Below are 27624 nucleotides of genomic sequence, written 5' to 3' on the forward strand. Positions count from 1 at the left end.
TTTGATAGCACAACTTGGGTTTTTTCAGTATGCTTCATCAACTGATTGCACTCAGCATCAGTCAACTCTTCTGTTAACTTCCTCCCTGAGGTTTCTACTTCAGTAAAACACTGCAAAAGCAATTTAGGAGGCCCTGACAATTCTCCCCAGTGACCAAGCTGAGAACTGCAGGAATTGATGAGAACAGCCATTTTACCCCTTCCTTCAGTTCTTAAGTGATGAGGTAGAAAGATCTGCAAGAACAGAGATTGTGACCCCACAATTTTGGGGAAAATACAAGCTACAGCTACACTGCAGAAACTGGTCAGTCACAGAAACAGCCAGAGGAACTCTGCGAGTCAGCACACCTAACCCTGAGGCATGGACATGCATTTTTTTGTTAGCTCGACTCACTACAGGATTTCCTTTCCACCCCTTCTCAAACTCAAAAGAGCTTTTAAGTAGAAGCAGTAACACTTTTTTGCTATTATCCCACTATAAAACTGAAAAAAACGCAGCTGCTGCACTGCAGGCGTTCAGTGACACAACTTCGTTTCCTGTTTTCTACATCACACCAAACAACAAACAGCAATGGTCAAATTATCGAGTATGCTAAACCCTATTCTGCAATATAAAAGCACTATGCTGTCAGCTGGGCATCAGTGACAGTCAGTTCAGCAACAGAATTTCAGCTCTAAACACACATGTATTGTATTCCATAAGATGAGAAACACATGGGAAACAGCCAGAAGATGCACTAGCTACAGACTTGGGAAAGAAATCAGCAGACAGGAGAGGCAGGAAGTGTTCAGTTCACTAATGATGACAGATGAACTTCATCCTTTTCTGATTCCATGGAAACCAGGAATTAGTTGAAGGACTGAATCTGACACAAGTGATCACTGATGTTACACTTTGGATCTCTGGGACAGCTACTTATCAGAAACCTGAGTTTTATATTTCAGTCAGATTCAGTAGAGCTGTTTTTTGATAAAGCAATCTAAATAACTGAGATCTGAACACTGAGGAAATGAACATTTAACATGAATCCTATTTGAGATTGAAGTGCTCCAGTACCTGAATGTGTTACAATATATATATAATACATATGTGTGTATATACATATAAAATAATATATATGTGTGTATATATATAAAATACATATGTGTGTGTGTATATATATATATTATATATGTGTGTATATATATATAATAAAACCTACACTTCAGATTTGAAGACCATCAGGAAGGTTTTGCAGTTCTTTCTGCACCAGCCATATGACTCAAGGTTCTGAAAAGACATATTATTAGCAGAATTATGACCAATAATGTACAACTCTGATGACTTCACGCTGACCTTAAAAGCCCAGTTTTTACTTCAGGTTTAAAAATTCCACAGGAAAAATAAATTTTAAGGGACCCATGAGCCTCCCACCCACGAAAAACTTAAAACACACACTGCACTCTCTCTTCAGCAATATTTACTGCTAAATTTCATTTCTGTGTCTGTGAAAAATAGGGGGCTTTTGCCTTTCAAAATTTAGTAGGCAACTAAACTGAACATTATACACAGTAAGCATCTTAGTATTTTATTTGTTGCATCTTTTATACAGAATAAGCTTCACTGATATTTAATTCACTGCGGTATTCTCTTGATGTAGCAACAAAAGATTACACTATAAACAAAGAACAAAATTTTTACTTGAAATCTTTTTTTTTAAAAATGTGTGCAATTTTTGCAAGTTGACAAACAGCATCACAATTACTGAAAAAAAAAATGAAAGAAGCACATAAACTACGGCCTGGTTTTTTTAATCTCCAATTGATAGTTTTTCTAGGTTTATCATAAATATGGGAAGCTAAACTCCAGCAACTAAAAATAAACATAGCTATAAAATTCCTAGCAACCAGGATTGAAATCAAGGAGAAAACATATAATAACAACAACAAAGTTGCTTTTCACTTCAGTTGACATCTGCAATCTATTTACACTACATGAGTTTAAACTCCACAAGATCATGAAGGGTAAGGATTTTGGAAATAACCTGTTAAGCATTACTTAAAATGGCACTTCTGTAACTCGGGTCTGGGATTTTAGGATTGCTACAACAGTGAAAGACATTACACTGCAGTATGTCTACACCATTAGAACATAAAAAATGAAATTACTCCATAAAGTGTCACTGAGATGGCTCAATCAAAGTAATATACATTTGCATCTTTATCAAGATAGATCTTACGGTAAAAACGCTCGCATGAAAAAATAGAGTTATTATTGTTGGGATTTTCCTTAAAACTAGAAGGGTCTACACGAGCCAAAGTATGAGGAATTTGGATATAGTAACATGCTTCCTCATTTTATAGCGCTAATAAAAATAATAATAGAGAAAGCTCTATTAAAAAATCTTTCATAACCACAGTTTAATTTCCTAGTGGATTTTAAAAACTTTACTATGTGGGTGTTATGTGCATGCATGTCTGCATAAACACACAGATAAAAAAAACCCTCCAAGTGTCTATATTAGATCCACATTCCTGCATACAACACTTCCAGAATGCAGGGATCTTCCATGTGACAAACCAGGCTTTCTTACTCCTCCACGTTTATCCAGTAAATGTAATAACCCTTTCAATATTTGGCTGAATGGAAGTGTTAAGAGTCTTAAAAAATAATGCTGAGTTAAGCATTTAGCCACGACATCACACACAAAGAAATGACACTGCAAACACTGCGGGAAGTTCACCGTGAAAGTTCATCGTGAAATGGAATGTAAATGATTCTAAAAATTAGTATCCAAAGATTAGTTAAATATTATGGCAAAAAAACCTTGGAATTTACAGAAAGTTTAAAATGTCATTCACATTACAAAGACTGGAGATACTGTATATAAGGAATTTTTCAATATGGATATGACTGGCATTTATTTTTAAGCTTACTTCTATTAGAAATAGACTCGGTTCCTGTACAGGTGATGCTTTGTCTATGCCATATACAGTAGAAAAATAAAATTCTTTAGCAACCTAGAAATAGTTTATAAAACCCTTGAAGTTTCCTTTTCTTTGCTAAACATGCCAAGGTTAGACTGAAAGCTATAAATAAAAGCTATACAGACAACAGGTCAAGTAGAACAAGTTAGGAATACTACAATTTACAGGAAAGACTTTATTGTACTATTAGTTCCTGTGTGCTTTGCAATAGGAATAGGGTTGACTTCTCTTTTTTATGTTTTCTTAAAAAAGATAATTACTTGCAAGAATATAACACAATATCAAGATCATTTCTAATATACATGTACTTCAAACAGCAGCCGGGTTGATGGGATTTTAGGAATCTAGAGTGATAATCCAAGTCATTAGAAGTACAATACCTAGGACATAAGTGGGAAAGGCAATTTTTTATTTTAGGAAAATGGAGCAAATCAATCTCTTAATAAAAGCCTTAATTCTCAAAATCATCTATTTACTATAATACATACAAGACGATCTTAAATCTTGTTATAAGTGAAGATTACAACAGCGACCATCATAAAGCTTTTTTTTTGTATTTTTTTTTTAACTACACAAAACATTCTAGCAGCTGAATAAGCCAAAGTTTTCTTCTTTGCAGACCTAAAAAGGTACATTTTGAGCATGAAAGAAAAAAAGCTGCTATGAAAAGTCTCACAGGTAGTGTTTATCTACGGTCTCCCCTTTGCTACAATTTGTAACCTTCTAAATTTTTTTTACCACTATCAAAATATTTAACCAAAAAGATTTGTTTAAATTAAGCAGCATTCTTTTACAGCAAAATTGGTACCAATATAAAAGTAAAATAAATGGGAAAAAAAAAAAAGATAATTTAAAAATATGGTGAAAAAAAAAAAAAGAGTCATTTGAAATTTTAGTACAACATACCACAGGAAAAAAAAAATGAATACAAGTTTATGTGATTTTATATATACACACTCCAAAGAGGTTAATTGTCAGTACCCAAAGTATTTATTGCCATGTATTAGCAATGCATCTTTTGTATATCTTTAGAGGGTCACATAAAAATAGATTTAAAGAATAGATTAATTGAAGTCCTAGATTAAAACATCGTTTGGTTTAGAGAATTTTACTACAACAAAAGTCATGTTTATGTATGAAAAGTTATATAACCTTATATGAAAATGTCATGAACTATTTTCTAAACACTACATGTATTCCCAAGTGGGAAAAATTAAAATATCTAAAATATATTAGATTAAGTTTACAAGACCATCAATGATCTTTTCCACATGCAGCTGTTTACAGAATTAACAGTTTTACAAAATGTTTAGTTCGGTAATGGAACATAAAGAAATAAGTAGGCAACATCAAAAGTTTTGTACAATATTCGAAACTCACTTTTACAACAAGCATGTCCTTGGTATTGTGCTGTAAGAAATAATAAGCAAGTTCACCCACCCTTTCAAACTGTCCACAGGTTAACTTAGAAGTGAAGATGGATGGCGAGGGATCATAAAATTCTCAACAGTGCATTTTGCATTCTTCCAGAAACCACCCTAAGCATCAAGTCACATAAGTAGCCAGGAGATTACAAAATAAAACTATAGCTGGGCTTTAGTTGTTTACACAGAATGCCTGAATGTGAAGAAAATTGCCAAAAATAGCATGTTAAATAACAAAAACCAGCCATAAAGCAGGCTGTAAGCATCGAATGTTTCATAAATGTAAATTTTTTTTTAAATCATTTCATTTCTATAGAAAAATTTTATTCACAATATATCGTGACTCACCGTCACAGGAATGATATAGTGATTGCAATAAGGTATCATGCAGCAGCAGCTTTGTACTTTATAGCTATTTTTTTGCTTTTTTAAAAATTAAACCTCTCCAGTCATGCTTTATCACATAAGTTTTTTTTTTATCTGCAGCGTGTACAAATGAGGAACACAGTACGGGATAGAACGAAAAAAGATGTCCAATCAGCTGGATGGGAATTATTTCTCATAAATATGAAGGACATTACTGTATCCTGAAACATGCATGTCTACAGCTTGTCTCTACTGTCCAGTGCCAGGCTGCCTGCAATCACCTTCTGTTAGATAATGCCAAGAGGGTCTGCTGGTAGCTGTGACTGGATCAGCTGAGGCTGCAGCGGAGGTGGCAGCTGCAGGGGCACCATGGGCTCCACCATCTGCACCGGGTTGGAAGATGGTGGCTGACAAGCCACTGGGTTGGGTGCTTCCACAATCTCCCCGTTGTAGAAGAAGAACTGGCACTGCTGAATGAAGGTCTCTATAACGGATTGGTGGATTTTGGTGGTGGAAAGGAACTCGCGGTTTTCGAAATCGGGTCTCATCAAAGTCGGCCAGAAACAAATGGATAAGTTATCAGCAGTCATGAAGTTGGTCTTGTACTGCTGACTAACCCTGAAAGGAGAAGGATGTGCAGACAGTGAATTAAAACCAGGCATTATTACTAAAGAAGATTTTTGCTCCTTTCCTCCAGCGATCCATTAAAACAACTGTCCTTGAATATTTCACGCGATCATGCAGAAGAAAATTTAGAAACCTTGTTGTCATTTCCAGATTTGGATAGTTAACTAATATGAATCTGATTAAACCTTTAATCAAGAAAAATTCAACATTCCACCAGCATTCTGAACGACAGTAATAAACAAACCAGAACAGGTTCTTCACTTATTATCTAAATTCATTATTGCAATACTACTACCAAACAAACAAACTTCCAAAGAATAACAAATCATCCTGTTACTAAATTTATCATCTACAAGTAAACACCTACTCAGAAAAAAGAAAATGCTTTTCACAGCAATAGGCCAGAAAGAGCCAGGGTATTTTTGTTTTCTAAAATATTCTGCATTCTAAACCGGTATCACGATTTTATCTTGAAGTAATTACTGAAAGACACATGAAAAATCATTTTTTAATACATCCAGCAAACACCTAAGAGATGCATTCAGCTGGGAATGTGCATTTCTTGTATTACAGGAGATATCACAAACGTAGCAGAGCTACAATTGTCCTCTCAAAATAGACAGAAACAAAAAAAACACTCCAGAAATTTGTCAGTTACAATTGTGATGATTAACAAGAGCAGCCCACAAGAATTTCTGACAGCTGGCTGTAGTCCATAGATTCAAGAGCTGTGAAAGCCATAGTAAACACCAGAATTAACACCATAAGAAAATATTTCCCCTCATTTACAGTGCATGTATAATGGTAAGGATAAAGCATAAAAAATAATGTGAAGGTATACAAATACTGCCTCTCAATCTATTTTGACTAAGTTTGGTCCAAAGGGCATTTGGATACCGCTTCTGAGTGGCAGTAAAAGTCATAATCTCTTCGCTAAAAAAATGACATTTTCAATCAATTTACAGATCAAAGAATAAATGTCAGCTACATTTTGCTTAGCATTATTATAAACCTGCTGTATTGTCACAATCATTAGGCAAAATAACTGAAGCAATGGGAATCTATGGCTAGAGGTGAGGAAAAAAAAGAAAGGCATTACACCTCTTCCCCAACAACAGCTCACAATCAGCCTAAACAAAATGAACAATCAACTGCATTCCCTCCTCTGCTTCAACTGTACCTTTGTGCTTTCTAAGAGTAAACAAAACCCAACCAAACCTGTATGTTGGTCTCTCACCAAACTTTAGAATCTTCTAAATGCTCAGCAAATCTCATTTACCTTCTTCTATGATCACTCCAAATGAAACATGACACAGCTCTTTTGAGCCTGCCCAACTCCTCCACTGCCATGTCTCAGGGACTTCAGACTGTAAACCCACTCTGATCAGACTTAAAAAGCTGGGCACTGGTGTTTTCCCAGACTTCAGAAGCATGTTGTGCCATATTAGGTCTTATGTACAAAGGGTCTTGTTACCAAAGAACGTACATAAAACACAACTAGCATCAAAAAAGCCAATGTCAATCCAACATCATCCTGTTTAAAAAGCTCACTTCTGCTTACAGAAATCAACCACAATTACCTGAAATGCTCAGAAAGTTGCTTATAACATTAATGAAAAATTCATCTCACTGTTGCAGTTTATTTAGTTCTCATGGTTACTGGTCTCATATTTGTATCTTTTGTTACTCATCCATACTTGTATCTTTTGTTTCAACAACCAGGTTTTGTGCTTGTGGACACCAAATATTATCAATCATCAGTCACTATTAACTATACAACAATAGCACATACTTTACTGTAATGATGAAGGATGTAAAAACAAAGCATCTAAACCATTAGCTTGTGATGAGAGCTCTTTCATCATGTAGAAGTCTGCTTTACCTCATTAAACGAACAATTCATTTGGCAAACAACATTTCCATTTTAATTATATACCAGCAGCAATTTACCACAAATTAAACTCTTAAAAACAAATACACACTGTCAAGAATTTAGCTACAAGTTGCCTTTAAGATCTGTATACAGCTGTATCCAATTGCTTACATCCAAGCAAATTTCTTGTTGGATGGAATGCAGCTACCTGACGCTGCAAATGAGCCAAAAAATGTCAGCCTGTCTTAAAGAAAAGATCATTTTGTTACCAGCAACCTGCAATGTAAATCATTACCACAGAGAGGATCAGACCAGAAACCAAAGGCCAAAATCCCATGATTACTATGTTTCATTTGTTTGCAGATTTGCATGCATTAGAACCTACTCAGGACTTTCTAAAGTTATGTTGAGCTCTTCTATTTGCAGCAATCCAGGTACTTAACACTGTAACATTCTTGCTATACCAACAGGTGACCAGATGAAGACTTCAGACAGTTCCAAGACTGTCATTCTTCCACAAAAATTTCTATCAGGTTGATTAACATTTCAGGAAACTAATAATTGTGTCAAGTCTGAGATGCTTGGTTTTACTTAAGACAACTGCAAACACATCTTGAAGTTCTGTAACATGGGCATTTGTTCATTGATATGGTTTTATCTATTTTAGGGCTGTATTTGTATTGAACAAGAGTACAATGGAAGAATTGATCCATTTCTCTGAGAAGGAAAATGGACAACTTTATAAACGTTAAGCAAGTTGTATATGCGACAGAGAATTGTAAAAGTAGGCACCTAAATTCCAAAACCTTACACATTCCATGAAAAGTGCAAAGAGAGAGTACCTACATTCTCCCTGTTGACTAAGTAGAAAAGTTAAAGGTTCTTATTTCTACCCCTCTACTAGAAGCTTGGTTAGATCATTAAGACTACCTGAAGAAACACGAACACATGGACAGTAACCCAGAACAATTAAATGTTATAAAAAGCTCGTATGTATGTCTATACACAAAATGACCTGGCTGAAAAGTAACACTGCACAAAGACAAGTCCTGATGGACAAACTGAGCAGGAGTCAGGCAGGTTAAGCCTGTGGCAAAGGCAGCCACCAGCAGCCTGGGCCGTGTCAGGAGAGCTGCCAGCAGGTCTGGGGACCTCATCTTTCCCCACTACTCAGGAGTCTGGGATCCACTCTGGACTCTCCAGCACAACAGACAGGAACACTGCAGTGAGCCCAATGAAGGGGCATCAGGAAGAAGATCGTTAAGAGATTAAATATCCCCCAGACGACAAAAAGCTCAGAATGTCAAGATTGTTTAGCGTGGAAAAGCTCAGGGAAAGTCTTATCACTGGTTTTTAAAAGCTGGTAGGAGGGTGTAAAGAAGGTGAACTGAGACACAGAATTCTGGGTGGTGTTCAGGACAAAAGGCAACAGGCACAAACACCCACAGGAAATTCTCTTAGCAAAAAAAAAGTCTTTTTACTATGAGAATGACTGAGCACTGAAACGGGCTGTTCTGAGAGATTGGAGTCTCACTTCTCACAGATAGTGAAAACCTAACTGGACACCATCCTGGCATCTGCTGTAATCAACTCTGTCAAAGCAATGGGGTTGATCAAAACAATATCCAAAGATCCCTTATAACCTTAACAAAAATACAGTTAATCTCATCCTGTGGATTTCAGAGAATAATTTCATTTTAGCTGAATAAGGAGCACAAGTTAGCTGGTCTTTTTCTCTTCTTTTAGGACAATATTGTACACGTAAAGGCTCAGATTATGATGTGATCTACATCTATTAATGCATTTCATTAAATTTGGAAATCACTTTTAAATATAAAAAAATTAAATTTCTATGCAAGAGGCAAAATTTAAGAAGCACGTGTAACTAATTTACTGTTACTGACAGCTTTATTTTATATTTTATTATTCAGCACAGGGTTTGGGCTCTGTATTTTAGATTTTGATTGAGCCTAGGCCTGTTTTGGCAGGAGGGGGAAAAGGAGGAGAGGAGGAAGAGGGTGTTTAGGGCAAACGACTCAAATTCCTTAAAACCTAGATTAGTCTATAATTTTAATAGCTATTATTTCCTGGGGGGGAGGGTCTGTAATAGCTATAATTAGCTGCATAGTTATTATTAGGTGAAGAATAGGTACAGCATTCTTACAACTTTAGAGTAGCAATGATGCCAGATAAATGTATGCCAGTAATATGTAAGACACAAATGTATGAGGTTTTATTATTCAACTGTAAATCCTAATTTCTTCTTCCACGTCTTCAATTCTAGTAGATAACTGTTAGAAACACCATCTTTTTTGCCACTTCACAAAATACACAACAACATACATAACTTTTACAACTTAAACAAGAATGAACAATACTAAACCTGTTCAGATGTGTAATGATGTATTTGAAGACATCATAGTTCACGGGGTGGAATTTCTTCACAATCTCTTTCAACTCGTGTAGCCGCTCTGTCTTATCCATGATTTCTGCAGAAATAAGTGACATTTTCTGACACATCCAGAAAGACATCCTGAATAAAGTGTTGCTAAGTCCTTTTCCTAGTGTAATTGTACAGGTAAGAGACCCACAAAGAAATATGAAGCAAGAAAATATTTAATAAAATTCCTCCTTCCATAGAGTAACTTTTTAATTATAGTTTTTCCTGGTTGCTCTAAGCACACTGACCACTGCAAATTTAATTAAGCACAAAAATATTTTTCCTGAATTTAAGCAGAATTATTTATTTGTGTTCAGGAAATAATTACTTGAGCTTCCTATTGGCTTGTAGAATAACAATGTGACAGGGTCATTTCCTGTTGCAGTTCCCTCTGCTTGCAGCATGTTCTGACAGAAAGACATTCATATGAGCCTAGAATATTCTTAAACTTCACAGTTATTAAAATAATAAAAAAATTACAACTAGGGCTGGTGCAGCTGTTTTAAATATGCTGCCTAAAGAAGAAAGGAATTCTTCACAGGCCCAAAGGACCATTCATACTTCAAACAGGAAATAACCAACATGTAGGAAAGGAATATGAAATACAGGAACAATTTTGTTTAAAAAAACCCCCAGCAACTAATGCTGTGGATAAATACATTCTGCAGAATATGCCTCTAATCAGGGATGATTCGTACCATAAAAAGGAATACATAAAAAGTTCCTCTCTGTTACTTGACTGCATTGCTAAAAAGAACTTTGATCTGCTCTAATATCATAGAAAAAATGTTAAATACAGTCCAGCATATCCCAAATATACGTTTAATGACATAATAATGGCACTGTAAAACAGTAATTACATTTCTACTCTAAGCTATTTTATGTTTTGACTGGAATTTAACTGTTAGATTTTAAGAAAAAAATAAACCCAAATGTAACTACATTAACCAAGTAACATGCCTGAAAAGTACAGCACAAATCCCAGAAATAGGTATTTACATATATCATCAGAAAATCCAAAATTTCTAATGAGCAAATATATTAATCAAGTCCAGGCCCAAGCCATAGGCTTACACTAGAGTGTTTCAAGGTTTTGAACAAAAAATACTTTGGAATATTGCACATTACAGTTGTATTCTGTAAAAAAAGTGTGGTGGTTATTTTGCTGAACAGCTTCCTGCCAATACCAGACATTAATTTCAAAGACAGGAATACTACAAAATATCTGAAAAATGTTTGTAAGGCAAAACCGAGCATATTACAAGAGTTAAAAAATAATTTGAAAAAAAAAATCTAAGAGAATTAGAGAATTACCATAATATCCCATAGATGTGCCTGATTTTTGAAGGCTACTTTTAAAGTAAGATTCATGAACTCAAGGGGTTTTTTCCCATTAACAAGTGCAAAGCTGCTCCAAGAGCTTTCATCATTTTCATCACTTAACAAAAAATGGGAAAAAGTACATGTCTCCCAATTAAATTTTCTAGGAAAAGGAGAAATAAGCTACAAACTTCTTTTGAAAAATAAATTTATGACATTCATCTAATTATATGTAGTTCTTCTAATTCTAAAGAATATTAAAAAATACATGTGTCTAAGGAATTTAAAAAATATTCAGTGCAGATAGTCCTTCCAACCTACAATGAAGTAAAAATGGCAATATGGGCAATGGAAATAGCACAATTAAATCAAGAAAAGGTTGTTTATTACTTACTTGATGTTTCTAATAACTCTTGATGCAAAGAGTAAGGAACTAATGGATCAGGCAGATCTGCAAAAAAAGCTTTGAGAGCCCCAGCCACAGCATTCACTGTCACCCCCATTGATTCCAGACTGATATTATGATCTGCAAAACAAAATTCAAAAAATAGCAGTGTAAGTAAAACCTACTGTTATCACTTTATGAAAACAAGAATTTATTCAAAACACTGAAAACTAAAATTTTGCCAAATGATTATTAAATAAGGAAGGAAAAAGTGAACCTATTGACAAGCTGCTACCACACCTACAAGAAATCAAATATAAGAAAATCTGACAGCATTACAAAACAGTAGAAGATCAGAAAAATGAAGTTGTCTAATTCTCCATGAAGACTTGAATGATTTTGCATTTGTCATTAACTGGCTTCTGATTAATCAATTTTGCCCAATAAGTTGTTATAAATTCTATTTCCCAAAATGCTGCTAAACAGCAAAGCAAGGTATAAAGAAATAGCACATTTCTTTTCTTTAACATGCAGGAGATATTTTACTATTTTTCACAGATCAACTTTACGATTCAAATCCAAGGAGTTTTAATAAATGTTTCCATTTTAAAATATAAACACATCCAAGTGAAGAGCCTAAACTACAAACCACATTTCATTCTATTCTATAATGACAAAGGCTGGGCTAGAAATTATCCAGACTGAATTGGGAATGCATATTACTTAAGAGCTTTCATTTAAGTCTCAAGAATTACTATTTGTGGGGCATAAGAAGCAGAAGTGAATGTCTTAATGCTTAAGCCTGATGAACTGTTAACACAAGGAGCAGCTAAGACTGCACTTAAACTCTTTCAAACCTCCAAAACCACTTAGATAAGATTTTTAACAGCACTTAAGGCAGCTGCAACAAGATTCCCCTCCCATCCTTGGGCTTTCACTGGTAACAGCCTGGAATACACCAACACAACCCACCAGAGAATTAAGGACACAGTGCAATGGAAGTTGGTTTGAAAGTGCAAAAATCCTTCTATATTGCACTGTGATCAATCCACACAGAATTCATGGGTCTGTTCTGGCATTAAATAATAAAATCTCTGATTACCTTGATCAAACTGTTTTTGAATGTTGTCCTGATCTGTTTTATTCCCACTAACACGGTACAGGCCTTCAGTACATAACCCTTAGAAGAGGAGGAAAAATAAATATTAAAAAGCAAGTATGCACCATAAAGCAGAGCAGAACCAGTTATAACTATTAATTCAGACCACAAGTAAGAATATGTTTCTTAAGTGACGACAAAGTTAACACATTAGCAATTACAGTAATATAGAACTACCAAACACAGCATCAGTTGTCTATTGACTCCATTTAAAATGAATCAGAGGAAATTACATTGTAGGATAACAAGACTGATACAGATATTTGTTGAATAATGTACCCAAAATTATTCTCTGACTGATCTCTATTAGACTGTTGTTAGTTGCACTGTTTTTATAATAATCAAAAACCTGAATCCTGTGGTACCCACAACATCTGTATTTTTAACAAACGTCTTCACAGTTTGGGCTTAACAACTTCTTATGGCAAGCAACAACACACTAAAAATACTCTGCACAGAAAAAAAAACCTGAGCATTTGTAACTGAATCCTGATCTTTTCATTTCATGGTGTAACACTCTCCTGTGTATGACAACAACTTAATCTTCCACCACCAGGCTTTCCCTTTTTCCATTTACATTTTACAAACTTTGAATACATTTCTTCTCACCTCTTACCTAGGGAAGAAGTGAATTATCACAACATTTACAAGTCTTTCTTTAAGGGTGGGAGGAAAGGGGGAAAGGAGAAAGGTGACAGGAAGCAGAGGTTCCCCAAGCTTCTCACTATTACTTTCTTTTACCACATGTTACAGTTGTCATAATTTCATCAGCCTTTCAAGGTGAACACTGAACAGTGCACCTTAATTAGGCACACACACACACATACTTGCACACTCCTGATAATCACACCATTACCCAAGATATTTTTCTTTTTTAATTTAGAACCTCTTAAGGAATATAAATAATTTATAGTTCCCCAATTCTTCAAGTTACCTTTATGGGTGCAAAATTATCCATTCACTAGATCTCCACAGCACTACCTGAGTTTATTAACAATTCACAGGTTTCACAGCTTTATGAAATCTCTTGGCCTTTTGCCATCATAGGCCAATAACTGAATGCATTTTAGATCATCAGATCAATGCTTAACTGCTCTGTCACACTACAATCCAACTTTTAAGTGTCTTTGAAGTTACCATGAAACATTAGGAATCCTATTAAAATGTTTCAAGTACAGAAAGCACTTGACTGGTTCAGAAGGATTATTTCCCTCTTCATGTCTCAACAACACATCTCTTTCCTGGCTGCACCAAGGATATCTCAGTAAGCATTTCTTCAATAAACTTCCACATCCATAATTCAGCTTCCCAATTCTGTAGCCAAGTGTTCTCCTCTTGTAAATATACACCTCAACAGTCCCTTCAAAAACTCTGAGCCTTGTTCACTGATATCCTTAAACACCCCCAAAAGGTGGAATTTGGTGGCACAGGGCAAAAAGTGGTTTCAATGATTCAGTGATTTCCACATCTTGAAAGGAGTTTTGAGCCTGCCTTTAAAAAAAGGTCCCAAATGTGTTAAGTGTGATCAGAGCCAGAAACACTTTACATTCCTCTTCCAGAAGCTGTAAATAAATACAAAAGACCACTGGTAGATAAGAACCAGCCAGATCAAGCTTCTCTTTGTCTAGTATGAGAGAATTCTCCATTGGAGACCCTATAGCCCCAGGTTAATCTTTGTTTTATCCAATTCCTAGTCAATGTCTTTGTGCACAAAGGAAACTGCGTGTGCTGCAACAGCAGTTTCTGAGGAGTCTGACCCAGTCACTGTTTGTAGGAGTGTATAAACCTTGAATACTTGAACTGGCTGCTCTGGAGACATATGCTCTGCTGTGGTATCTGTGTGAATCTATGATAAAAGAGGGAGAGATAGAGAGCACTCAATATTTCTTTTTTCTGACAGTTTTTAAAAATTTAGTTCCTTCAACTGCAAGCCTCTTGATTTTTCAGAACTTTTTCTTATGTTCCTACTCTGCTTGTGTGCTGGTCCAGCCATAATTTTCAACACAGCCTTGCCACACACAATTGCTGCTGTAATATTATGTATCAGAATCATATGATTTATTTGCTTCTCTGTCTAGCTAGCTTAACAACACCTCTAGGTTTAAATAAGTAAATCCTCTTTACATCACATCACAATAACCAATATTTATTTCAAGAGAGGGCACATCCCCTTTGCCTAGACTACTCTTTTCTCTAAGTACCTCCTAGTGCCTAATAAATTCTCTTGCACCTTCTTTCGTGCTGCCAGTTGTGACCAGGGCTCCATCCCATCTAACTGGAAGTCCAGCACATGGGGTTCAAAGCATTTCAGAGACAATGGGCAAGGTGGATCTACACCTCTGTGCATGATCAGTCTGTAGGACACTTCCATTCTTAGGCTCCTACATATTTCCACAGCTCTTGGTTCCTCCGTGGAAATACTAACTTCAGCACAAGGGAAGAACAAAGTCTACAATATCCATTTTCCATACCATATACTACACTGTGTAGTACATGCCTTAGGAGAGATGTAGAAAGGACAGGAGAGGAAAAAACCAAAACCTACCAGCAGTTTTTTTGTGGTACATCCTCCCAGTTTTCTGCAGATGGTGGCTAACAAAGGCCTTTGAAAGAGGTGTTGTAATAGCCATCTGGGGATTTAGCCTTCACTGACTTGCTGAAACCCCTTCAAGTAATTCACTTGCAGTCTTTACATCATGGTGAATGCAGTTCTGTCATTCCAGAATGTACATTATGAAAGCACACTGAGTTTACGCTCACTACTTGAAGTTTGCACAAATTTTTTTCTCAACAAGAAGCAGTACCTTCTCCACATTTTCCCAGTGCCAGTTTTTGAAATCTATGTAATTTTTCTTACTCAGAAACGTTCTAAGCTAATCAATTTGGTGCATCTTTATCCAAGAGTTACTGTCACTCCAGTATGGACTGTCTTTTCCAATTCTTTCCTATTCTGAGAAAGGCTGAACCAAATTGTAACCTGTATTGAAACTGCGAGTATAGCACAGCATTACGTAATAGCATTATTCTTCTTCCTCCATAACACTTGCTCTCATGGTTTTTTGCTTGCTTGATAGCAAGCACAGAGAATTTCAGTTTTCAGAGAGCTGTCTGTGATGATTTCAAAGCCTTTTCCCAAGTGACAACAGCTATACTAACATTTAGACTGCTGAAGAGTCACAGAGTCTCTGCTAACAACATCCACAGCCGGGTTGTGCCATCATGTTCTGTCTGTGTTTCTGAACACATGCCACAGGCGCAGCAAGTCTGTCTCTCCCTTCAATTCCTCAAGTTCAATTCCTTCCTCTACAGTGGCCAATGGAACTTTTCATTCTCCACTACAACAGCTGAGACTGTCATTCCCACATTTATCTTTGCAAATCTGCTGATCTGTATACTTCTCTAATTTTACTCCATGGATTGATCTGGTGTACCTTTTTCAGCCCTTATGTTATAACACAAGACTAAAGGAACTGCAAATTTACTGATCCAAACCACTAATTTCTATGTACACCTAGAAAATATATAATCACTGAGCAAAGAAGACAAACTCTAAGAATCTCACACTAACTTTACTTACATAAAACATATTTAATGTGTCCTTACCAACACTGACATTTAAAGTCTCATGACATTCAATTCACCCACTGAAAACCAGAACCAAAAATAAGTGCCATACGGTTTCTTGCAATAAAATAATCTATAGCATATTGAAATGTTCAATAAACAATAAGCACTGTAAGGAAATAAATAGCACTTTTAGAAAAACCCTTATAACAGGAAGCTCTCCAAAGCTGAATTAACATTTCCATAATTTACACTAACTGATTATTAAACAAGGTCTCAATCATTTTATGAAGTGTCATTCAAGCCCATATTTTATGGCCTGCCCATTTTAAAACAAGAATACAAGACTACAATTAGTACAACATTATGCACACGCCTAGGAGAAGGTAGGTGCATTCTTTGCTTCATTAAAAATGGGTGACAACTGAAGCATTGCAGTTTTCCAGGTTGACCATAAAACTGTTTGGTCACTTTGGGTCTGGAGAACGCTGAGGGAATAAATGGAGCAGCAGAACTATCACACATACCCTGGCATCTTGGTTCTACCTGCCTTGTTCAGGAATTCTTGATACAATTCCCATGATGTTTCCTTTGAAGAGATACCTCATTAGCAATACAACTCAAGTGCAGGATGTGTGTTTTGTAAGTCTTTCAAAATGTATCTGTTTAGAGTTTTCAGTGATTCTCTCACAATATTAAATGAATGCATGTGCTCCTCTCCTGTCTGGTTGTCACTATTCCATCAGGAGAAATGACTGATGCCTGTTTTACCCTCTGGAGTTTGTTTCTTCTCTGCTGATAAATTCCAAAGTCACAAACCAAATTGTTGTACAGTCTCCTAACTACTGAAACCTATTCTATGTAAATTTTTAAGTGATCACAGAAGGAATTCTCTGGAGACCATCTAGTGCAACCTCCTGCTCAAACAACAGTCAACACTAAAATCAGATTCAGATGCTTATCTACATTTCCCTTTAATATCTCTGAGATACCCCACAATCTCTCTGGGTAAACTGAGCCACTGCTTTAATAACCTTCACAGCAAAGGTATTCCCCTTCTTTCTAATCAGAAGCCCCTGTGTTAATGACATTGTACTTCAGTTCTTCAGCCTGGCTGTACCTATCAGAAACCTCTTCATAGGTAAGGGAAGCTGCTTCTGGGTACCTCCTCAGCCTCTTTCTCCCCAAGCTGAATAAACCCATCTATCAGGAATTCCAGTCCCTGACTCACTAAGTTTGTCAACACCTTTCTTGCAGCATTTCAGATGACGTGCAACAAGTGTAGAACAAAAATCAGTAACCACTTCTGCTGCTGTAGTGCCTGCCCCTTCTACTAGGCCAGTCCAATCCAGAAGGAATGATCAGCCTGTTCTCCACCATGACCACAACATCCTTTTCATCAGCAATGATATGGACCCAGTCAAGTGTTGAGCATGTGCTGCTGCAGGGGTTTAGTCCTTGCAATTCTAGTTGAAAGGCCTGGCATTTGTCCTCACTGAATTCCTTCAGGGTGCTGCTATCCCACTCCTGCAGCTTTGTCTACGTCCCCTCGAGCAGAAGCCCTGGCCTTAAATACGTTAACCACACCACCTACTCTAGAATCACTGGCCAGCTTGATGTGGGTACAAAATGTGTTGTAGAGCTATTGAAACCAGAATCAAGAGGAACAGACTCATGGCCTGTTGAGCATTTTTTGCTAAACACAAAGCTTCATGGGCAGTTGAGTCAACTTAACAACATGACTGAGAACACTGGTGTCACTCCCTGCCTTGCACTTGGTTTGGCACATATTTGACTGCTAACTTACCAGATTTAACACTACACAGCAGGAGTTTTACCAGTTTTGCTGATACAGCTTTTCAAAACGGTGAACTCCACTGATCCAGAGACATCTAACAAGTGCCCAAAATAAAAAGTGACAGAAACTCATACACCAGGCCACGGGATGTCGGGTTCTGTTCTCTCAGCCCAACACAACAAGTTCCTAAAACCCTCTCCCAATAATCAATCTTGAATTCTGGATTTTCCAGCCACTAGGAATACATTTCAATGATTTGCTTGAATTCACTGCTGACTCATTTTCTTTGCCTATTCCTACCAAGCTCATTCTCTGCAGACAAACTTTGCCATATCCATTGTCAGTGTAAAATCCAGCCTCACACCAGATTTAGCATAAAAGACCATGGTGTAAGCTAAGTTTGAAAGATATTTCTAAGAAGGCAATATTCTTTTACATGAATTACCCCAAAACTGTAAATTTAGCAGTATTACAAGAATGGTCTCAATATCAAAAGCAGTAATTATTGTACATACACAAAGTACACAATTTTTAATTTCTCTTATAGTTTTCCATAGGAACCATGTGAGATAGTGACATTTGGCTCTGTCAAATTCCTTCTTCCATTTTATTCTATTCCTTGTCTCACATAAACTGAGTAACTAAGTTATCAAAACACAAATCCTTCTAATAAGCTTCTCTTTACTAAATTCTCTCATATACAATTAACACTCTATTAATATTATCAGTTTTCTATGAAGTATGGAATCCAAAATGTATAATCTGGTCAATGAAGTACATGGACAGCAACAGTCTCTAAAAAAATTAAAAACATTTGAAAACTCAGAGGAACAAAAACATCAAAATACTGACATTAAAGTTGAGTATCAGCAAGAACTCTATGTACTCTAAGGTGAAACTGCTGATATTTGTAATGTTCATTTCTCATCACCTTCCTTGGTAAAACAGAATGAAATATAATTGATACCAAACTTTTCACCAATGCAGGAACAAATACAAAATATAAATCCAAAATAAAAAAAAAAATTCTGAAATATTAAAAAAAAACTTCATCTGCTAATAGTATCAGTTAGCATAAATCATCTTGCCTGAACTATTTTAAGTTTGGGAAAACTTAAAAATCAACAAGAGGTGTTGAATAGTACACAAATAGTCTATGGAATAGTTCATCACTAAATTTGAGTGTTTCATTACCAATGAAACAGGTTAGAAAGCTAGAAAGTTGGCATAAACATGTACACTTCTTACACTTACAATTCAATAAATATTTTTTCCATTTAATTGCAATACAAAATTCAAACCATATCAACGTTTTGTTGAAGACATTAAATTAGCCTTCAGAAATCTGTTCCTCTCTCTCAGAGTATCCAATATCTACTTTATTCTCTCCACAATCATTCATGCAATCAACTGATCAACTCATGCAATTCATACAGCTAAATGGTTTAGTTTCAAAAAGTATCTCAATTCTGCTACTTCTATTTTTAAAAAAATTAGTTGTACTACAAAAGGTAATGGTCTACATTGGATTTTTCTATTTAAAAATAGCAGATCATCTTTTTTCTAGCATATCTTAGCATAGCACCATTACTTCTATTCAAAAAGAGCCACTACAATTTTGTTAAAAATCAAAACTCTAATTTCCCTGCTAAATACATTTTCACAAACCTAGTTTACAGAAAACCAATACAACTTTAAAAATTCATTTCAAATGATGCAACAAAATGAAGTTCTCTTCAGGCCATCAGGAGAAAGCAAAAAACAGGTCAGAACAACTGTATCATCAAAATGCTCTTTTGGGAGCTCAGAATCAAAAATAGCAACCACTGACAGTCAATTTAAATAGCTGCCCTCATGGGCAAGTTAAAAAAAAAAAAAATTTGCAAAGGACGTGACAGAGGTAAAAGCACACAAATATCACTAGTGACAGGTGACAAAGTGTTCATATAGTCTGTAAAAGGTTACATTTAAGATCACAATATCTTTACCAAAAATCAGTTTTCTTGAAAACATCATCTATTTATACCAAGATGCTTAGTGAAAAACTTGGTAAATCACCACTGGCAAGTTACTTACCTGAAAGAAAAAAAACGTTTTGACCTTCTTGTTCAGTGAACTAAGAAAGAGCTCTGACAACCAACCAAAATATTCCTCATCCTGCCACAATTAGAATGAATTCAAAAATTGAAGGCTTGGATAGAAAAAAAGGCTTTCCTATAATAATGGATAATGCAGAAGAATTGAAGTAAAGTTTGTTTTCAATACTTAGCAAATCTTTCCTCCCTTCTCACCCAGAAGTGACAGTGGTACAAAATTTGAGATGTTCTCTCCCATGGTGCTGTGATTTGTTTCTGATCAGTAGATTCCAGCAAAACCCAGTATTATGTGCCATTGCTGCTTGATGCTCCCAGGAGCAGTGACAGTGAAATTAGTGCAGATTGCTGTGAAATGGAGGTTCTAACACACTTAGAGCTTTAGGTCTACTCAGGTATTAACAGGAGTTAATTGTCCCCCAGTTTCTGCTTCCACTACTACCACAAAAGGATTACATAGAGATTCAAGCTCTGTGTTATATTACAAAAACTAACTGGTTGGCTCAGGAAAGGTAAACAAGTTTAGAATAAAGCTTGAGTTGAAAAATACTACAGAGGAACACAGAGACAAAAACCTTCACCTATAAGCACAGATTTATGATCCCTTATCTTTACCTGATCACCCTTTACCTTGACAGAAAAATATGGTTTTTTCAGAAGTAAAAAAAAAAAAAAAAAAAAAAAAAAAAAAAAAAAAAAAAAAATATCTGTTGATTTATAAAAGCTAGAACTTTTAAGCTCCTGAATTTACTTGAGTTTTTGTGAACTGTCCCTCCTCTACTGATACACACTTTTTTTTTTTTTTTTTTTTTTTTTCTGAGGGTATTCCAGAACATTATGGTAAAACAAAAATATGATGGTATTTTCTGCATGTGCTCATTCTTTAAGGGTTATGGTGAACTGAGAATCTTTAAAGACAATTTAAGGTACTATTGTCACATCGAGGCACCTGAAATAGAGAAATTTGTTTTTCACACTGTGTACTTTCTAGCCTCAGTCAATATTCAGATCAGTGGGTACAAAGCATTGCCTTGTATAATTTCATATTAAATTAATATTAAAAATTAAGATTAGCCCTTCAAATCGAGATTAATCACATCTTGACAAATTCAGCCACAATCCAAACGACAAAGGAAGGAGCTGAACACCATGAAAGCACCTGAAGAGGAAACACTAAATTATATCCTCTGTAAGAGAAACACCCAGATGAGCTGAGTTGGAACAGACTGCACTTCTTGATTAACAAGACAGTGATAACAAACACTGGTTTTCAGTGCAGTTCAAACTGCCAGCAGGCTGAGAGACAGATGAGTGCTGAGTGACTCCCCAGGGCCAACAGCTTTATCCTACAGGAATGGCACCATCCTGAACTCCAGCCTTGTGGAGGTCCTGCCTTGTGCAGACTGATAATCTCCAAAACTGGATTTGTGGAATTTCCTCAGACGGTCCCAAAGTCAATGATGTGAGTCTATCTCAGACAATGCAAGTGAACATTCTTTTCTCTCAAAGGAAACAAATCCATTCTATCAGAATTCTGCTTAAAACTCAAATACCTACAGCATATTAATCCAATATAAAAATAATACACACCAGAAATAAACTCTCACAGTCAAGAACAGAAGCTGAAAACAACACCAAAGCTACTTACAAAGAATCCAGAGGAGGAAAAAGAAAATAGTAACACAGATCAAAAGTAGAGCTTTTGTTCTAAGTGCTTAACAAAACTAGGAAGACAACTAGTGTCTGCACAGTGACAAACTATGCAGATGGCATGATGTTTGTCCAACTTACATTTCTGGACAGAATTAAAACTCTCCAGGCATACAGTAGCATTCCAGGATGAACTAACACATACATAATGCAGCTAATGGAAAAGTTGTGCCTTCTGCACCACCACTTTTGAGGAGATCCTACATTTTGAACACATAGCAGCTCAGCCCAGCATCTTATTTTCCAAGACAGGTCCTGAAAAGATATGTGCTAATTTTTTTTGGCTGGTTGTATGGTTACAAGGCAAAAAAAAGGACAACAAATAATGTTCCCACACTATTGCAGTTCTCTCTCTCTCCCTCCCAGTTTCTTTGGGGGAAATACTTTCTTTTGAAAGCTGACCACAAATATGACAATACTTTCAAGCAAGTAACACTTTTAGAACTGGACTTGTAAATTTGTTGTTAAGTATTCTTCAAAAGTGAAACATGCTAAAATTAAGTTCTTGCTAGATTCCACAAACGCCTGAAATTGTTCTTCAATACCAGTTATATCTGTTTTATTCAGCTATGCATAGTAGCTGTATGTAGCCACTTTTAAAGAACACCAGTGATAGTGACTCATCTATAAATTACCCTGGTTTGTTTGGGTTGGGCTTTTTTTTTTGTGACAGAAAACAGCAAACACAACATATACATATTAAACTGCCTATGCCACTATTACTCCTTGCCCTTCATCCTCCTCTCCCATTTTTAACCGAGTGAGGTGGGAAAAGGAAAAGCAAGAGGGCAGGAAATACAGCTCTTACCTTAGATCCATAGAAAGTAAAGGTTAAAGACATATCTATACTAATAACTGACTACAAAAAGATCAGTGTCTGAGGTTTCACCCGATTTTTTATTGCAATAATGCATTATGCATGTCCCCAAAAGCAGCTGTAAGGCTTACTACCTGTGGTAATTATTTTGGAAACACTATTCTTATGGATGGCAGCAAAACTGAATTTTACTGTAAGAGAGAACCCCCTTCAGCTTTATGCTCTTACTCAAAATGCCACTATCATCTCACAGCCAAAAATTGTATTAGAGAGCTAAGCAAATTTAGAAAAAAAAGATGATGTTTTACCTTGCACTAAACAAAATCCCACGGCAGACACACATCAAAAGATGGTCCTGACCATGTTTCAGTCCAGTCACACTGTCATTTACTTCCAATAGAGCAATATAACATTTATAAAACCTCAAAGCAAGCAGGATTTACACACTAACTGAAAACTAGTGCTCACAATCTTTAAAAAACAAACAAACAAAAAATCCCCAAAACCCAACCACACATCGCTCCCAAACCTCAAAAACAAATCCCCACTCCTAACAGCAGTCTTCTGTTTGACCAGCAAATGGTCCTACTTGCCTCCTGGTCACCCAGTAAACAGGCTGAAAGCAGGGACAAACACACAACCAGGGAGAAAGAGGAGAGAGAAAACCCTACTGGGAAATGTCCCTCTACACACAAACACCTTAATAGTTCACATTAAACCGGGAAATTACATCTTAACCAGATTAACATTTTGCACGGAGAATTACACGGTATTTAGAAAGTAAGTGTTTCTGTCTCTGAAACGAGTTAAAATGCAAAACTAGGTTTACCTCCAGAATCAAGAAAGCAAGGTGGCTGATCATACCAAGTCAGAAGGCATTTCAAGTACCTCTTTTCTCTACCTGTTTGAATTTCAGAGCTCTCAAACACATGAAGGAAAACACAGTGGCAATGGTGACACATCTAAGACTGGATTGCCATTGGGTGAAATGTCATTTGGCATTAGAAAAATCATAGAAATTTTTTAAATTACAGGGAACATGTTAAACAGCAGACACTGGTCAAAAGTACACTTAAGTATATTAAAAAAACCCATCACATATTAAGCATAAAATTTAGAAAACACATTATTTTAAACGTGCCTAGCTCACAATTACTTATTTCCACGATAAAATTCTAAAAGTACTTTAAAACAGGAAATGAGAGGCTTTTTACTCATTATGCAAAATGAGAAAGTCTTTCCTCTACCAGTCCTCCTATCTTACCTGTATCTTCAATGAATTGCACACATTTTTCAACAAACAGAGGTATGGGTTTCTCAGGTGTAACCAAATCCTGTAGGGGCATCCCAAAGTAATTACTTTCCCAGTTTCTACGGATTGGAGGATTGAATGTCTTAGTTTTCTTTTTTGGCTACAACAAAACAGAATTATTTAAGTAATATTCAAGCAACACTTTAACCAACTCTTATTTCAATCATTTAGTACACACGACCAGATCATACATCTATCAGACATGAAAAATCCTCGACAGCAAATTTAATGAATCAAAAGTAAACGTGCTTTTAAAATTATAAAGTACTTAACTTATAAAGTCATAATTAGATAAAAAGAACTCAACTTCTGAAAGTGTTGATCCTTTTATATGTTAAAGAATTATATTGTCTAAGATACCATAACTCATCTCTGAATACCGATGAAAATATAAATTCCATCAAAATGCTATTTAGGCAGTATCCAGTTCAGATGAGCAACAGCTGAAAGGGGAATCTGAAGCTAAACAATGCATAAAACTCAGTGAAAACATCTTTGTCAAATGTTAAATGAAAGATCATTTGAGATACATATATTAAGGCAGTAAGGAAAGGAAAAAAATTCCATTTTTTTTCTTCCCCAAGGTGTTCCCCCACATCTCCACCATGGCAGAATAAATAAAACAAGGTATACTCAAGACTGTACATTTAAGAACAAAATAAAAAAAGGCTCTGTGTGTCTCTTGGAAAGCAGACAGGTAAATGGAATAATAAACTAAGACTCTACAGAAATCTTACAAAAATTACAAATATGATCTGGGTAGAATACCTGGACCTAGTATGAAATATTGGACACAGCTACAAAATTGGAGTAAAGCATGCTCTTTTCTAATAATTGTCCAGCTTTTAGAAGACAGGTTGCAAGGGATTGCTGTATCACATTTGATATTATGCACACAGAAACACAGAAAGGTTTCTTACATTAACTCTTTACTGAAAACAGTTTAAATCACCAATCTGTAAAGTGAGAATTTGTCTAAAGAACTTTATGAAGCATAAAGAATAAAAGAATAAAGAGAAGAAGGAGAGAAAACCCCAACCCTGAAGTCCTTCACAAACTGGTCTAAAGGCAGAGTGGAACGTGAAATTTCAATTTCATAAGGCAGTTACAACAAGTTTATCAGCTTTTTCTCATTATGTATTTTGTAACCCTCCTGTCCAATATTTATTACAATAACTATCTCATTATTTTCCTTTCTTTTGGGGTATGTGAGTGCATAAACTCTTCACTGACAGCATAAATCAAATCCTCCCACAAATAACACTATCTACACCATCTTTACAAAAAATACTTCTGTAAATTAAAAGCAAAACTTTAAGGCTTTAAGAAAAAACCAATATGCTGATTTTAGATTTCCATACTTTCCTGAAGTCGTTGGTCCAGATTTCTTAAGTGGAGAATTTGTTCTGAACAAAAGGTGTTCTGTGCAAAAGACCTGATCTTTGCCAGAAGACCAACTGACTCCAGGGGAAAAAAGACAGGTCTTATTTCTAACAAAAGTATGTCTTAGTGAAGCTTTTCTTTAATTCTTGTTCCCCACTCTGAGAAAACAGCATTTTTTCTGATCCATCAGACATGGAATGGAACTTTTAGATTTGCTAGTCAAGACAACGACTACTATAATTTTTCCTGTGTAAAATTAACTTCTAAAACATCCCTAATGAAACAATGAATAGGAACTGTTAAACATAAAATTATTCATTTAGTAGAACAGCACCTGAGTAAGGTGAACCAGTTCAGAATTCCTAGATTTTGGTAGAGAGAGATAATGATTTTGCCCCAGGTATTTTTAGCTCAATCATTCTCCCCAATACACCTACGCCCCACTCTGCAGCAGTCATGTAACAGCGCATGCAGCAAATACTAATCCAGCCACAGTCAAAACCAATTCTGTATGCTTCCCCTCCATCAGCATAAAAAAAGACTAATGAGCACCAAGTTAAAGAGGACAAGAACCAGCACTTCTGTTACCTAAGCCTAGCAAAAAGCTCATTGTTCACATACCAGTAATGAAAACACGAGCCCAAGATCACAACTCTGAAATCCTGAGTTTTCCTACAGATCTGTGGGGCTTGCTATAACTGATTGCTGCACTTATGCTGAGCTTTCAGCACGGGTTTCACCACTTGCTTCTTGCCAAAGATAACTCCTCTTCATACCCTAACAGAGGTTAATGCCAAACCTCCAACTGATCCTTGTGTATTTGGCAGGAAAGCACTTTAACTCTGAGAATTCTAAACTTGCCTTGCACTGCATTTACCTGCAATATTGCTTTATTCTGCAGAACTGCAATCACCAAAATACATGCTGCAGAAGATTAGCTGAAGTCCTCATAACATAAAATAAACACAAAAACACATACTCACACGCACGCTACAAGTATCCAAATCCTGATTTCAAAACCAGAAATATTAGTACAAAGAGCAGTAATTTTAAAAACACAGAAGTAAAGATGCTCAAGCTGAACCCTCTTGACTGCAGCTAATAGGTAACAGCCAAGCAGCACCCATCATCTAGAGAGAAACTTCAGCCAGCTCTGAGTCTTGAGAGTACAATGCTCTTAAATAACATCTTAAAATTACCTAGAAAATTAAAAACTGCCAAACTCCTATCAAGCCCCTCCATGGATAGGGTGCTGACTTTAGCAAGCCTTCCATACTTTTTTTTCTTTCATTCCCATCCCACCAGAACTACCATTAATCATTTATTTATTAAAGAAGAAATTCAGCCACTTCTCTACCTCCAGAAGATTTCACTGCTGCTTTTGAAGCAAAGGAAATGTTCTGCCTGCTTCATCAGCCTCAGGGTCATGGAGGGCAAAGTCAATATTTTCAGGACCAGTAAAAGACTTCATAAAACCACTGTGAACAGCACTCACTTTATAGGCTTAATAAAAGTATTTGTAATCTCTAATTCATAGCTAGCTCTTCAGAAACTCTATGAAGTATGAATAATGCAGATCACTGTCCCTAACGTGCTCTTCCCTTCGTGCCTTCTGCCATTTTAACAATTCCAGTTTGTTACACTGTTTTAAACTACAAAGAAGAAGGCACATGGCTCTAAATATGTATATTAAAGAGTGCTACATTTGAACAGACAAAACCTGAGCTTACAGATTCTGGTATTTTCTATATTCTTCAGGAGAAAAAAATAAAATCCACTGCACATTCCAGTCTGAAGTAGACAGTGTTTTGCTAAATGAACCACTGAATTTACACAAGAACAGCTGAACAAAATTTTAAGTTGATCTCCCATTGTTCACATTTTTACCACAGTCTTACTGAAATTGATATCAACAGACATTGGTTCTATGGTTCCTCACACTATGTCTGTGATAGTTTTAACATAAAATTTCAGACATTTTGAAATTATAATGGCAGCAAGCAAGTTTAAGCACAAAAAAATAGATGACAAATGCACTGCTTTCTGTTCTAAAAAGCCGGAGTAAAAGATCAAGATGCTAGTGGGTTTTTCTTGCTGAAATACTGAGAAAGTTTTCAGATTAATTTAAAGTAAAAAGCATCTTACAATCATCTTGGTATCAAGGAAAATGCAAAGAAGTAATTCACAAACTTGTTTGAAAGCAACAGGTGCTGTCTGCAAACAGGATCACAAGGCAGAATGTTCTGAACCACTGTTTCTCAGATGTAATGCAGTAATACAGATGGAAACTCCATTCACAGAGGAAAAAACTCAAACCTTGAATGATCAAACTACTGACCATTGGCCAAGAACCTAAATAGTAAAATTTTTGCAGATTTCAACAATGG

The 27624-nt window shown here is 35.9% G+C and overlaps 1 protein-coding gene across 1 annotated transcript in view; it reads right to left on the reverse strand.

Moving 5' to 3' along the window:
* Positions 1-1541: 1541 nt before the first annotated feature.
* The window catches only part of ARHGAP5 (Rho GTPase activating protein 5), a 46892-nt gene continuing 20809 nt past the window's right edge, over positions 1542-27624 (reverse strand). The window contains 5 exon segments of the mRNA XM_066322135.1: positions 1542-5374; positions 9640-9745; positions 11411-11542; positions 12504-12581; positions 23807-23954. Of these exon segments, the coding sequence (XP_066178232.1) occupies positions 5044-5374; positions 9640-9745; positions 11411-11542; positions 12504-12581; positions 23807-23954 (795 nt within the window). The 3' untranslated portion in view covers positions 1542-5043.

The sequence above is a fragment of the Sylvia atricapilla genome, chromosome 6 (genome assembly GCF_009819655.1).
Source record: "Sylvia atricapilla isolate bSylAtr1 chromosome 6, bSylAtr1.pri, whole genome shotgun sequence".
NCBI lineage: Eukaryota > Metazoa > Chordata > Aves > Passeriformes > Sylviidae > Sylvia > Sylvia atricapilla.